Here is a 15237-nt window from a genome sequence, read left to right as displayed (position 1 = left end):
GGGGGGGGGGGGGCGTGGTGGGGGCGTGGGGTTCTGCAAACCTCTTCTGACAGAGTGAAACGCGCCCCGGAATTAAGCTTTGTGAAGTGCATTTAAACGTCTTCCTGCCTTCTGAAAGCCTCCTGAATGCAGGGGGGGGGGGGGGGTGGGGCTGATGAGCTCAAACGTGCGAATGGAAAAACGTCAAACGTCTCCGCAGAGAGACGTCACGAACACAATCTGGGAAACGGGCATGTAAAAAAAAAAGAAAAAAACCCCGAAATGCTTCTGCTTAGTAAGCTCAGAGTGAAAGGGGAACATTTTTTAACTGTGTCTGCGGTGCCTTTATTTCAGATGCCTATTTATACCACCAGAACAAGTGCGCTGCTAATTACGTGCCTTTCCGGGATAGGTGAGAGAACGTAATTGGGTTGTAGTTGGGAAGGTTTCCACGCTGGCTCCCTGCTTGCAGACCAGCGCAGACCTGAAAAGGAAAGAAAGCTGTAATTTATTTTACAAAAAAGAAGAGTGTGCAAATTTTCTTTCTTTTTTTCTCTCAGCGGAATAGATTGAGCCGCCCGTTGGTGGAAAGGCATATAAAAGAATAATTACTGTGATGGAAGCGGAGGATTAAGTTCACTTCTCACTTTTTTTTCCCTCAAAGGCTGAACGGGGCTTGGGCATAAAGATTTTAATGCACTGTGGGTATTCTGCTCACTGTTTGCACGCCCACTCTTTCACTTGGTATTTGGTAAATGGTAAATGGACTGCATTTATATAGCGCTTTTATCCAAAGCGCTTTACAATTGATGCCTCTCATTCGCCAGAGCAGTTAGGGGTTAGGGGTTAGGTGTCTTGCTCAAGGACACTTCGACACGCCCAGGGCGGGGTTTGAACCGGCAACCCTCCGACTGCCAGACAATCGGTCTTACCTCCTGAGCTATGTCGCCCCTATTTTTACTGTTATTCTGACAGTAGTGTATTTTTTATCACTAATTAAAGACTGTTTAGGGTTCATTTGATCACCGTTTCATGATTATTATGGTATATGTAGCTGTTATTGCCTGTCTGCATAGGTTAATCTTTTTGGTAAATTGTTTATTTTAATGGTTTTAAGTTTAAGGTTTAAGTTTAGTTACATTTTTAAATTCTCATAAGCAATACACAACACCTTTATAAAGCATACTTAAGCATCCATAAATGCTTATGTCAGTGGTCACAAAGAGGCATCAGGTATGTTATGTCAGGTCTCATTGCAGAAAGTGAGATCAACATGCCATGTCTACAACCATATATGGGCATAGCGAGTTTTAGGCCACCGCATATTCAGGAAGTGACTGTTGGATGACAGCTGTTCTCTGTGACCTAGTTTTATGAAGCATTGTCACACATACAGTATATACGCCCGGCATTAGTCATTAAAGGCAGCATTATCGTGGTTAGCTGTCAATACAAACCTATGGCTTTCATTCAACAAATGGCTGAAGACAGGTGTGGATAAGCTTGAACAGACTTGGCTTGGTTGCTGGTATGAATGAGTTATGTAGCTCATACGTAAAACCATTCAAATGAAATACCATGTATTTATCGTCATAGTTTCTAATACACATATACCCTTGTGGTCGCTAAGTAGTTCATGTTTTAAAGACTATGTGTGAAATGTGTAAACATAATTTTCTAACAATTAAGTACTGTACCAGTACTGAAGGTCCCATCATGAATAAAACCTGCTCACGTGTCAATTTTAATTCTGTAACATAAAATACCACAAATATGTAAAATACAGTTGAGCCCATTTGCAGGTCTTCTTTAGTGGTAACTTTGAATAGGAAATAAAGCCACCAGCAGATGTATTCCACCTGAATAATTTGCCCAAACTAACCCGAGCGCTCTGCCCAGGAGTGAGATAAGGTTTATATCCCCGCGAGCTGAACATTGAGACTTTATTCCTATATTCGTGAGTGAAAAAAAGCGTTAAGCTTTTCTGAAAGCTGGGGAAGGGAACCGTTTTTATAGCTTTGCCTTTTGTTCAGAAACTGGATATTGAGGGATATTCCGTAAGGATCTATACCAAGGGATAATGTTACCTTGTGATAAACGGTATGACTATATATATATATATATATATATATATAGTCATACCGTTTATTTGTGGAGTACAGGGCCATATATATATATATATATATGGCCCTGTACTCCACAATTTTAGGCTTGTAATCAAACGATTCACATGTGGCTAAAGTGCTTTTTTTCTCTACTTTTTTAAAAGTTGACATTCTCTGCTTTTTTTAAGGCTATTATTATTTCATTTTTAAGGCTGTTACTATTTTATTTTTAAGGCTATTATTATTTTATTTATACACTTTGATTTCACCTTGTGGAAATTGCAGCACTTTTTATGACCCACCCCCCCCCCCCCCCATGGCATTGTAAATGGAAGTAGTCCTGTTTAGCACTTTTTGTCGCATGTCCTTTGGATGCAATCACTGCCAGAATTGTGCCGTAATTTCTGCGTCGGGAAACCAGAATGTATAAAAATATGCATGTTTAATATAAACGTGGGGGGGTTTAATAGGCAGGGCTGTGAACGTGTGGTGTCTCTGCTCGCCCTGCACAGCTCGCCAGGCCCGGGCGCTGAAGAGGAGGCGGGCGGCGGCGGCGGCGGCCGGCATCGCCCTGGTTACGGTCGGCACGGAAGGGAGTCTGGCTCCGCTGGCGGGCTGGAGAGGAAGCTGGAGGAGCTGGAGAAGGTACGGCACAGCGCGCGGTGCTGGGTCATTGCAGGATATCCAATGTTGGGTTTTTGCTGGATCTCAATGTTGGGTTATTGCAGGATCTTCAGGCTAAAACCACAGCTTTAGCAACGTTGTAGCGCGCTCTCTAATGTCACATCACGTGAGGCAATGGTCTGAACTCGCTGCTTTATTGTGAGTTACAACTCAGTCCAACTGCAACCCAGCGCAACCCACACGCAAATTAAATGCCACAGTTTGATTCTAAACGATATGCTAGCCAGGAGAGGTTTCATGTTGCAGATGGATGCCTGTGTCAAATTTAGCACAGTTTGCATAAACAAAAATGAAAAGGTTCAATAGTGTCTGCAGTATATTCATTTTGTAACCAGGGACAACATACAGGCACGCAGCTACTCAAACAGGGGGAGAATAATATCTATATGATTATAGATAATAACAGCCAGTCCTTCCACGTGCTGCTCCACTGAGGATCTTTTTCTGAGTCGGGTTTGGCTTCACGGGGCTCTGTCTGTGCGCAGGAGCTCGCCAGAGAGAGGCAGGAATTCTCTCGGCTACTGAAGGCCCACGAGGACAAAGACGAGCTCATCCTCAAGCTGAAGGAGGAGATCGACTTGCTGAACAGAGTGAGTTTGGCGTGACCTTGTGCACCAGCGTGACCTCGTGCACCAGCGTGACCTCATGCACCAGCACGACCACATGCACCAGCACGACCACATGCACCAGCACTACCACATGCACCAGCACGACCACATGCACCAGCACGACCTCATGCACCAGCACGACCACATGCACCAGCAATACCACATGCACCAGCACGACCACATGCACCAGCACTACCACATGCACCAGGGTTGGAAACTAACTGATTTAGACAGAATACAGGTATGTTTTTCCTCTAGATTTCCTGTGATATTGAGTCCCCGCAACCTCTGCGACTCCATTTCGGCAGTCTCTCTTCCCGCCACACCGTTACTTAAAGCATAATTTCTTGGAAATTCCGCAGAGCGTTCTTCTTGCAAACCTGACTGCCACACTGGCGTTTGATTGCATGATATTCTGATTGCATGCATATGGAGTAGGCTGGAGAGTTATTTTGAAACCTGATTTAGCATACGTTTTCCAAAACGGAACTGAATTTCAGAGCAGGTTTGTTCAAGGTTCAGTTCATTTTTAAACTGCAGCTGTCTTTTTAAAAAAACGGTTGTTCCAGCAGAGCTGTGGAGGTCAAAAGCACCGCTCTTCTTCTTCCTCACCTCCCAGCGCCCTGCGACAGCTTCTGTAAAATGCCTTTCCCCGCTGAAAATAACAGCTGTAAATGTGGTCGCCTGCCGCGGAAGTGTCCGCCTTCCCCTTGGAGCAGCGGTCCGTCCTTTCCTGTTGAATGTTTTGGGTTCAGACGGTCATCAGATTCTGTCTCGGGGAAATATTGAGCCTCGTTTCCTACCTAACAGCGCTAAGCGTCAAATGCTACGGCTACCGTAGCCACAGCAGCCGCAGTATCCTGCGGTATGTGCTGCAGAACCTGGTGTCGTAGTGCTCTGAGATCTTCTGTGGTTTAAAACGGTCATATTTGCGCAACCGCAGGTTGACCTTTTTGTCAATGGGGCAAGACCTTTCAATCTCCTCTGAATCCAAATGGCCACATTTCTCAAACTGCCACTGTTCACCACCTGAAAAGGAGGAATTAGTTCCTATTTTTGGTGATTGCTTTTGAGTGTTTCCATATGGGCGAGAGAGGAAAAACTCAGAAAAGGAACTCAGAAAAGACACCCACAATGGGGGGAAAAAAGGATTCCTGGAAGAAGCAGAAGCAGCCTTTTGTATATTTAGTCTTTGTAAAGAAATCAGAACTGCAGCTCAAGCTTAAAGCCTGCTTTATTTCCATGTGTTCTATTTCATACTTTAAAAAAACTTAATTTCTTTATTTAGATTATTAAATTCTTTCATCCGCTCTCTGCTAATGAGTGCGTGCTCTGAAAACTGACCCAATGTGATCTGCGGAAGAATCGCTGGCATGCACATTTTAGACATGTCAGCTCACAAAGCCTTTTTTAATCACCAGCATTCCTCTTCTCTCAAATGGCTTTCATATTTCACATATTTTCTTGGGCCTGTACACGGTCTCATTATTCCCAAATGCCCTTTTGAAATTCCAGGTTGGCGCGAGTCGGTCCAGAACCTCAGGTAGAAGCGAGTGCAGCCGAGCCAAATGTCACGGTGCCAGGTGGCCTGCTGTTGGCTAGCTAAACTAATGACCTCCACTACAGGGCTGAGCAGCTTGATTGAGTAACACTATGCTTCAGTGCCACACGACACATTAGCGGCTAAAGCCTGTCCCCTGTTCCTTTTTTTCAACCCTCATTTTGCTATGGTTTCTAAAAATCCTGTTATTTTAAAATGCCCTTTGGATTTTGATGAGCTTATGAGGAGGTCATTATCGGAGGTCATATGTAGTATTTCCATGAGAAAATAAAACACTTAAAAAGTGTTTGGTTGGACGTAAAAAGGCATTTTTAAAAAAGACAAGAAACTTGACGAATTACAAACCGGCTAAGGTGGGTTAACCGCATAATCGACTTTTAATTGGTTAGTATAGTGCTGAGTAACTGTAAAGGCAAGCACACCCTGAGGCTCTCCGTGAACAGGACTCAATACCGGCGGCTTAGAGGATAGTTTTATCCTGGGTTTTGGGGAAGTTCATGACTTCTCTGACCGTGCCAACCCGCCCGGCAGCTTTTTTCGCTCCATCTGGGAGCCGACCCAAAAGGTCCTGAGCGTTTGTCTTCAGCTGAGTTATATTACACGGCACCGCGCCTGCCTCTCCCACAGTAGAGTTACCTTACGAGCTTTAAAGACGCTCCTGCCCCTCTGCCAGGGGTGCCTCTGAGGCTAACCTCCATCTGCTCTGCGCTCTTACTGGCGAGATGAAGCGCGCTGTTCCCGGGATGACCCGAAAAATAAAAAGGGAACTTCAGCGTCAGTTTTATTGCTTTCGGTAAACGGGCCCCAAGCCCGCGGGGCGAATCCGCTGTAATTCCGCTGAAGCCCTTTCAATAGTCATAGCGCCATCGCCATTGCTCCGGAGAGCCCATAATCTTTACACAGAGCCTGTACACCAGACTATTCCCCGGGTCTCAGGCCCGCCGTCGCCATGGGAACCGAGACGACGTTCCGGTTCTTTTCCGCTACCGTACGACGTTCAGACCGAACCGGCCTTCGTGAAACGGCGACAGCAACCGTTTTTTGATTGGCGCTAGCTTGCGTCCTGTGGATCCATCGCGCTCTCCTGCGATGTGTAGAGTTTGAAGGGAGATCCCAACGCCGCGTCCTCGGCCTGTTTTTCTGTCTCTCCTCCCTCGTCGAATCCTCGCACAGGAAGCTGCTCGTCTCGGCCATTTTGACAGGGGTCAGGGGATTTCGGGAGTCTCTGTGAACTCCTCGCTCCGAGGCCGGCCCCGCCCGGCCGTCGCATGAACCCTCGCACGCTCACGCCATCTGGGTCAGCTGATGTTTAAAGGAGATGGTGGCGAAACATGTTTGTTTTTGCTGTTTTTAGCACTGAGCTAAAGGGGGTGGGAGGAGGGGGGAGGGGAGGGAGGGAGGGATGGAGGGGGGGAAGGAGGGAGGGAGGGAGGGAGGGAGGGGGGGGGGGGAATGCAGCAAAGTCTTTCATGTGGTGAAAAATGTTGATCCCAGCTGGAAACTGATTCCAAGTAAAACTCGATATTACATTCTAAACCCTGTTCCTTTAACACTTCCCTGTGTCCCTATTTAACACATGCCAGGCCAGGCATTTACTCATTTACTCATGTACAGAAATGAACATAATCATTACAGCATAGATATCATATTGTAATAATATTTCAATACCCAATATATATAATAGATAAATTGCTCAAATATGTTAATATGTGTGTGTGTCTGCATGTCTGCATGCATGTGTGCGTGCCTGAGTGTGTCTGTGTATATATGTGTGTGTGTGTGTGAGAGAGGGAGAGAAAGTTAGATCCTAAGATCCTAATATTTATATGGGTTATAGAGAGGAAGTGAGTGTAAAGCAGGAGTTTCAGTGAACACACAGTATGACACAGATAATCCGTTTATCATTGTGGAAGGCGGGGAGTCACATGACCGAGCGGTCCGTGCCTGTGGGAAAGGCCACTGAGTGATAGAGATCGACAGCGCCGCCTCACACAGACGTTTCTGTGGGGCATGATGGGATAGAACAGATAATAACCATACATCCAGTCTGGCCCTGTGGCCCTGTGTGAATTGATTCAGCTTTTCACTATACTGACGTTTATGTTGCAGAGGAGGCTGTGAGCTGTGCTTTGCTTCCAGCAAGTATCTGACTGCAGGAACAGCTCTCTCTGGACTCCATCTGGATGACCGACTGGTGTATATCGAGTAGTAAATTGAGAGAGCAGCAACTGTACTGCTGTTAAATCTACTGTATTGACTGTATTCTATTTTATGGCTGGCTTTGCTATACAGCTGAACGCTCCCTTTAGAAATGTGCACAGAGTCTTCATAAAAAAACGTTTGCATTTCCACCTATTTCCATTAAATATTCATTTGTCTCGTACACTTTTGTGTGGTTTCACGGGAGCCTAATTTGTTCTGTGATTTCACACCGACTTCTGTTCTTATTTACTTATCTCAGGCATTTTATTTATTTATTTTTTTGGTAAAATGGTGGACCATTCCTGAAGAATGCATGTCAGAGAAAACGTTTTGCTGTGCATTCTCATAGGGGTAATCCAGCATTGGTGTTCACAGCCATTTACTGTAAATTCAGCAAGGCTAATTGGTTGGAATAAAACACAACACATACAGTACACCAGACTTCTAGTAGCCCAGGCATGAGCCCTTAGTTTAGCAGATACCACTTTGATTAACATTCAGTTGTTGTGTTCTGTGAAGGCATTATTGTTTTTTTTGCATTTAGCTGTTATGGTCAGCTGAAACTAGGGTGCCCCAGGCCACAGCAGCAGTGTCACTCTCCCAGCCGGCAGTCCTGTGCCTGATAATGAACGGCCTGTTTCTCTCACTCTCACACGTTCTCTTCTGTTCGGTCCTGTTCACGATGAGAAAATACATCGCTCCACACAGCCCTGTTAGCCACACTATTCCTCTTATCTGCGGTCTTCTCTTTGTCCTCACTTCCCACTGTTGGCAGTGTCCCCCTATACCAACTGTTTCATTGTCTGCACTGTCCACTATTGACGTTGTCCTCTCAGACAAATAGTTTCATGGTCCACACTGTCCAGCGTGGACATTGCCCCCTTATTAAAACCGTTTCATTGTCCACACCTGTCCTGTGTTGACATTGTCCCCTTATACAGATTCATGGTCGATACTGTTACCCTGGTGCTAACTGCTACCATTGCTGCTCCTCCAGCAGCCTTATTTGTTTTCCGTGTTGTCTCTGCTCGCGCGTCCATGCGATCGTGGGGCCCGATAGTCCGGCCCTGCCTGCCTCCCCGTCTCTGACGGACAGCTCTGAAAATGAGGAGTGTCGTTTTTTTTTATTAGCGCCCCGTGACGAGCCCCCGGTGGGCAGAGGAGTTCCTCATTTGCGCTTAATTGAAGTCGTTAATGTTCAATTTGCCCGTCGCGCGGGCGGCCCGATCCGCTGACGGCCAGGCCCGGGAGTTTAGCTCTGCTTCCCGCTCATTGTTTTGCGCTTATAAATTGTCCATTGTCAGGATGACAAGCAGCCGTGCTAGTCTCCATTATCGTGACTGACTTTCACTTTTGAGAATTTTTTTTTTTTTTTTTTAAATTAAAAGCATAATAGTAAGTCAATTTTCTCTCTCTTTAGAGAACTAATTACCACAGTCCTTAACTGTGCTTCCAGCAGGCATTGTCTAATGTTATCATTTTATCTCCTGTTTTGCATTTTTTTTTTTCTCCTGGTTCTTGAAAGTCTGCTTGCCATTTCTGTGACACCCTCCGGTAATTTGATAGATTGTAGATTAGCGCATGCCTCCTCTGAAGAGGATAAACCTCAAACCGCGGGACTCGGTCACAGCTGACACCAACAAGATCCGATTCTGGATTTGATTCTCTGATTCAATACTCGGATTCGACGGTCAGATTCGATTCTGGATTTGATTCTCTGATTCAATACTCGGATTCGATGGTCAGATTCGATTCTGGATTTGATTCTCTGATTCAGTACTCGGATTCGATGGTCAGATTCGATTCTGGACTATGGGGTGCATCACTGAGGCCCCTCAGACCTGAAGACTTTCAGCTCAAAAAGGAGACAAATTGAGACCCAGTCTTCTCTCTATTGAAAACATGACTCGTGCTTGTTTAATTTGCACACCATTCACTGTCAAACTCTGCAGGGAAGGTCAGGGAAACTGCCAAAGGAATTGGCTTGATGGTTTTACAAATGCTTTCTTACCGTAGACCTGGATATTGACCTGATCTATTTATACCTGCTTTCCTAAAGCGGATCAGAACATCGTCCTGATAAATTTATGAATTCTCTATGCAGCCGACCTGGGTATTAGCCTGATGCGTTTTTGTATGCTTTCTGATGTAAGGCCAGGATTTTTGCTGAATGTATTCATAAATTCGTTCTTACAGTTGACAGCCGTGGGTGTTCAGTTGCAGCTGAAGCACAGTGTATCCCAAATTTTATCCCAGAACAGGACGAGTGGTTAGGAAAATAGACTTGTAGATGGTTGTGCATTTTAATCTGATGTGAATGTCACTTCTGTTGCACGGTACAAGGAACCTAACCAGAACTCGTTTAAAAAAAAAATTATCCTGCTGTACAAATGAGAGCAATATTAATATTTATATTGTGAATTGATGAAGCTGATTAAGGAATTTTGGCATTTTTGGCATTGATGAGATCGTACTAAAATGCACCGTTTTTAAAAACATTTTTTTTACTCTTTTTTTCCAGGACCTTGATGACATTGAGGACGAGAATGAGCAGCTTAAACAAGAGAACAAAACCCTCCTCAAAGTGGTTGGTCAGCTGACCAGGTAGAACCACACCCACCCTGAAACAGGGCCTGCTGGGGGGGGGGGTGGGTGGGTGGGGGGGATGGGGGCTCCAGGGGTTGCCATGGAGCACTACCGTCTCTCCTGGGATTTCCACAACCTTTTCTTCATCGACCTTCGCTGCCTCTTCCCGCTTATCGGGAAGACGAGTTTCCATGTCTTACAGACGTTCTTAAGGCCTTACAGGACATAGAGCTTCATTGCATTGAAGGAGCATTTTTGTCTGTGTGTTTTTTAAAAGGGGGATTTGAAGGTAGAACCGAGGTGTTGTCGTAGAGTACGAAAGCGGATTTTATTTATATGTGGGTGATTATGTTCAATGTAAATGCGTTTAATGTAAATAGGCCACTCGTTTTTTTTTTTTTTGTTTGTTTTTTTTTTTTTGTTTTGAAAAATCTTTAAAAAGAAAAATGACATGAATGAATGTGGTGTACCACCAAAAAAAAAGAGGCATTTATACATTCAGTCTTTGGCCCTAACAATAAGCAGCCTTTTTATATCAAAGCGTTTTCCATTTAGGCCATTCATTTTTAATTAGCACAAATTTACCCCACTATCACGTGATGTTGTTTTGAGTGCGTCGAGGTTGCGGGACACATCGTCAGGTGTTAGCTGCATCCAATCACATTATTCACAGCACTGCTTTCCTCCTCTGGCATCTGCATTTAAAGGTGCGTCTACATTATTGCTCACAACGTGGCTTGCTTCATATGAACAACAATTTTAAGACGACATTCCACTGGCCAAAGTGCGAACGGTGCCTTGCACATTACGTGTATGAGTTTTAAATATATGAGCGCTTTGTTTCATTAAAGAGGGAGTGAGGAAAAAGCCTGGTGCTTTTTTTTATTAATTTGATGCCCAGTGTTACCGTTGTCGTTGATTTAGATGTGTACATTTGAAAGCTTAAATGGAGGGAAAGATAGAAAATCAGAAAACATGAAATTACTGAAAAGTAAATATAAAAATGTCCTTTATAAATTAGGTAGTCATCTTAATTTAGCTAGTTTTGGTGTGGAATACTGGGATTACAAATAGCAGAAATGTATCATGTTCAGTTTATATCAAAGCAATTAGTTCATGCTAATAATTAAAAGCAAATACTTGTTTGCATTATTACGAGATCTACCCGATTATGTGCTAGATGTATGATTCGTAGAGCGAGCTACTGCAGACAGAGCATTGTATAACAGTATCAGTGGAAAGAAAAGATGGCTATTTGGAATGCCTGTATCCCGGCTTCTGTGTTTTCCACTGAACGCAGTGATACTGCATGACAGGTATATTACTCTAATCAGCCGCAATATTATGCCTGATATAGACATTGCTCTCCATATTAGGAACTTATTTTGTATTCAAGCGTTCGATTAAGTTGTCATAACATACAAGCGTGCAAATTGTATTGCATCCTTCAATCCTGTAAAACGGTGTCAGTGTGTATATTTAGTTATTCGGCTGTAATGGGGAGAACTCAAAAAAAAATCTCTCTCTCTCCCTTTGGAGTTTGCATGTATAGAAGAAGTCTTTTATTAAAAGAACCTTTAATAAAAAATATGATTATCCTGTCTCCTCGTTTTCTTGTTTTTCTTGTTCAACAAAACCAACAAGGGGGAAAAAAATATGACTTGCCTCCGAAGTAGTGATGTCAGATTTTTGAGGCATATCTTTGCATGGACTTAGCCGCGTTCCTGGTACCCATGGCGATAATTATCGCGCCCTTCGTATTCAGGACGAGCGCCGAGCGAAATGTTCTTTTCCCAAACCGCTAATGTGAAGGTGATTGCTTCGTCCTCATGCAAAGTGTATCAAGTGAGCCCGGCTGCATTTGCATTTTTATCAGTGAAGAAGAAAAGATGGATGACTTGCTTGCTGATGGAATCTTGTTAAAATGAATTTTCTGTTCCATGTACTCATCCTGTCTTCATTTTCCCCCCTCTTTTTTTTCCTTCTTTTGTCCTTTGCTTAGTTCCTCTGGAGTGACAGATTTACCTGTTGTGAGCTTCAGGTGATGCCTGGGCAGGTTGATGTCTCTTGGAATAGGAGTGGATTTCCAGGAGCTCTATAACTCGCTGTGTAAAACCATCCCAGGAATTCCAACCCCCCCCCCCCCCCCCACACCCCCCACCCCCATCCAAGCAGCGAGCTCAACACATACCCTCCATTCCAAGCCAAGACATGGATCCAGTAGATCCCTTTTTGTTGTTTTGGCATTTGGCTTTTCTGATGCTCTTTCCACCATTGATGCTACTTAGACATAGAAATGAAGTTTTGCATAAATACCACAGCGAAGCAATGTTTGTTGACGTATTAAAAGGTCGTATATTTTGAGATTGAAATTGCTACCTTCCCTACGATAAACCAATTGACTCGCCATCTACTAAAGGACGTCTGCCAAACTGAACAGTGGGAAATCTGTGGCATTTGAAAATGCAGGGAGGGTGGAGGAGAACAGAAAAACCTTGTTGATTGAGCTCCAGCCTGGTTGATGGTTGAATTCGCCGAAGGCGTGCCTGTATGATCAAATTCGGTTAATAATCGTCGCTGGTGATCGCGGTTGAGGTCTCGGCAGTAACGCGGCGGCTTCCCCCCGCTCGTTACGGCACGGCTCTGCGTCTGATAGGCCTTTCAGGGAAATTCTGTTCAGAGTAATGGCCGGGAATGAGCGGGCCCTTGTGCACCGCCGTGCATTAGATCTGCAGGAGCAGATAGCCCTTTTCAAAGGCCCTTATCTTGTCATTCAAGGATCCCAGCATTCAATTATCAGCATTGTGTGTGTGTGTATGTGTGTGCATATATATATATATATATATCTCCCCAGACCCCAGTGGTACAAGGAAATGCATAGATTTTCCTGTTCAGAAAAAACTATTAATAATCTTCCCTACCTTAGGAAATATTTGCTGGAAATGCAGCCCCTTTGCTTCAGTCTCATGCTTTGCTTCGGCTCATGCTTCTGCACATCACAATATATAACCCCAATGTCCTCAAGTGCAGAGAGAATATGTGGCATTGTAACACTGCATTGCAAGAAAAACAAGGACAGATTTCTGTTTTTGTTTTTTAAAAAAGTATTTTTTTTAGGATTCTAGCTGAAGGGTACTGCAGGGCACTGTTTGTTTTGCTTTGTTTTTTTTTTTTTTTTTTTTTTAAAAGTCATAACCGGACAGACAGCCAGGGTGCCTGGTGGGAAATGAAGTACACTGCTAGTTTCACTAACTGCAGGCTTGAGTGGCATGAGCCATCTCTACCATTGAATTCACTGAGGACCAGCTTAGCATTGAGTTAGCATGGAAATCCCAACCATAGCCCTGAACCTCACCTTTCATCAGCACTTTGTCTAGTGACCTCGCAGGTAATTTATGCCAGTGAGTGAATTGTGATTGTTGCTAATGTAACTCTACCCCCTTGTGAAGCTTTTGTGTACTGCATCTGTAAAAAGAGGGTTTCTCTACACCCCAAATTGGTGCCAAGGTTTTTTTCCCTTTCAAGCTATGAAGAATATTTTCTAACTATAAAAAAAATTGATTTATAGTGTTACAACCAATGCAACAGCCAAACTGTTTGCTGTTATTAGAGAACAATTCACTTTAAGGCAGGACTAGATTGATAGATTCGTAACATCACATAAAAATGTTTTATTTTTTCAATTCTCTTCTGTCAGACAGATTTGTACTGTATTCTGTGGGATGGGGGTGGAGGGGGAGGGGGTGGTGGGTTCTATTCATTTAGTCATTAAAGTATCACCAGCATTGTCTATAAACTGTAGTCTGAATATCTATTCTTCATTCTACGCACTCACAAAATTATTGGGTTTGATTCTTCCAACAATAACGTTTTTTTTTTATCATATATAATTTTTCCCATCACTGCTACCCCTGTTTCAGATGAGGCGCTAATCACTGTTCACGGCATCCATGGCAACAGAGGGGTCACATATTGATGACAGTGACGTGCTCTGTCTTTGGAAAGCTCTTCTTCAACCAAGGAGGAGGGAAGAGCCTTTTTTATATTCAGTTGGTGTCGCAGTATGCTCATGTGGGATAAAAAAAAGGCAAAGAATCTTCCACAGGTGTGTCTGTTTGACAGCAGTATTTACAGTAATTACTTCCAAATTTTATCTGTTCATCATAATGAAATGGATGAATGAAGATTACGGTTTAAAGAAAAAAAAAAAAAGCAATTCTATCCGGAAAATCAACGGACATGTTTTGACATATTTGCACGCACAGTAGTTTTGTAAAAATATGCTAAGATCAATTAAAAATTTTATGTTTAATAGTAGGTGCCATGCCTGATGACTACATTTTTTATTTAGCCTGTCTGCTCTGCAGGTTCCCTGCAGCTTCCTGCATCTGCTAGGCTTTTGTTGAGGCATCGCTTGCAATGTCCAGATTGCCCTCTAGGGGGAGATGGACCTTTCCGATCTCCCAGGCCGGTTTATAATAATAATAATAATAATAACAACTAGACAATTCCTGCAGAAATTGTGCAGAAGTGTGGTTGCCGCAAATGCAAAGTCGACTTTGTGCTGAACAGAGTGAACAGTGTCTGTTCAGCCAAACATGACCCCAGTTAGCCAACGCCTGGTTCTGTCGAGGCTGTATTCGCTAGCAGCAGTCTGTCCTCTCCAGATTCGGCAAGGGAGGATATCCAAAAACATCAAATTGGAATATGGAAAAAGAGAGTGAATTTCTCTGATTTCTTCCTTAATGTGCTGCATTAGCCTAAGCCTGTCGTTTCCCTCCATTCCAATGCTGTTCCCTTTGAGGTGTTATTGTTGAATTATTTTATTATCATCCTTTTTATGAAAAATATCATGATATGATACCAAATAAATGCCAAATTGCCCATTTCTTAGTGAAGCTGTTTAAGAGAGGACGTTAAAATATCGAGATATATATTGTATATCACCACAAGGCCCAAAAATATAGAGATTATTTTTAAAGCATATTGCCCAGCCCTATTTCTAGTGTGTTCTAGGCGGTTTCTAGAGTGTTGCTAGGTAGTTCCTATGGTGTTCTAAGTGGCTGCTAGGGTGTTCTAGGTGGTTGCTAGGGTGTTGCTAGGTAGTTGCTATGGTGTTCTAGGCAGTTGTTGGGGTGTTCTAGGTAGTCACTAGGGTGTTGCTGGGTGGTTGCTCTTGTGCTCTAGGCGGTAGCTAGGGTGCTGCTAGGTGGTTGCTATGGAGTGTTAGGCGGTTGCTAAGGTGTTCTAGGTGATTGCTAGGGTGTTGCAAGGTGGTTGCTATGGAGTTCAAGGCAGTTGCTAGGCTGTTCTAGGAGGTTGATAGGGTATTAGGTGGTTGCTATAGGTTCTAGGCAGTTGATAGGGTGTTGCTAGGTGGTTGCTATGGAATTCTAGGTGGTTGCTAGCATGTTCTCGGTAGTTGCTAGGGTGTTGCTAGTTGGTTGCTATGGAGCTCTAGGCGGTTGCTATGGTGTTGCTAGGTGGTTGCTTTGGAGATTTCACTTGAAAA

The 15237-nt window shown here is 43.8% G+C and overlaps 1 protein-coding gene across 2 annotated transcripts in view; it reads left to right on the top strand.

Annotated features, from left to right (window-relative positions):
• The window catches only part of pawr (PRKC, apoptosis, WT1, regulator), a 64329-nt gene extending 51427 nt beyond the window's left edge, over positions 1–12902 (top strand). The window contains exons 5-8 of one of the 2 annotated variants that reach the window (XM_064342432.1): positions 2597–2729; positions 3254–3358; positions 9661–9743; positions 11728–12902. In XM_064342432.1, the coding sequence (XP_064198502.1) occupies positions 2597–2729; positions 3254–3358; positions 9661–9743; positions 11728–11770 (364 nt within the window). In that variant the 3' untranslated portion in view covers positions 11771–12902. Of the gene's footprint in view, positions 1–2596; positions 2730–3253; positions 3359–9660; positions 11329–11727 lie in introns of those variants that run through there. The other variant, XM_064342433.1, reaches the window with a different exon arrangement.
• Positions 12903–15237: the final 2335 nt, after the last annotated feature.

This window comes from Anguilla rostrata, chromosome 7 (assembly GCF_018555375.3).
Source record: "Anguilla rostrata isolate EN2019 chromosome 7, ASM1855537v3, whole genome shotgun sequence".
NCBI classification, from domain to species: domain Eukaryota; kingdom Metazoa; phylum Chordata; class Actinopteri; order Anguilliformes; family Anguillidae; genus Anguilla; species Anguilla rostrata.
The sequence above is the reverse complement of the archived record's forward strand: the minus strand, read 5'-3'. Positions and strand labels throughout refer to the sequence as shown.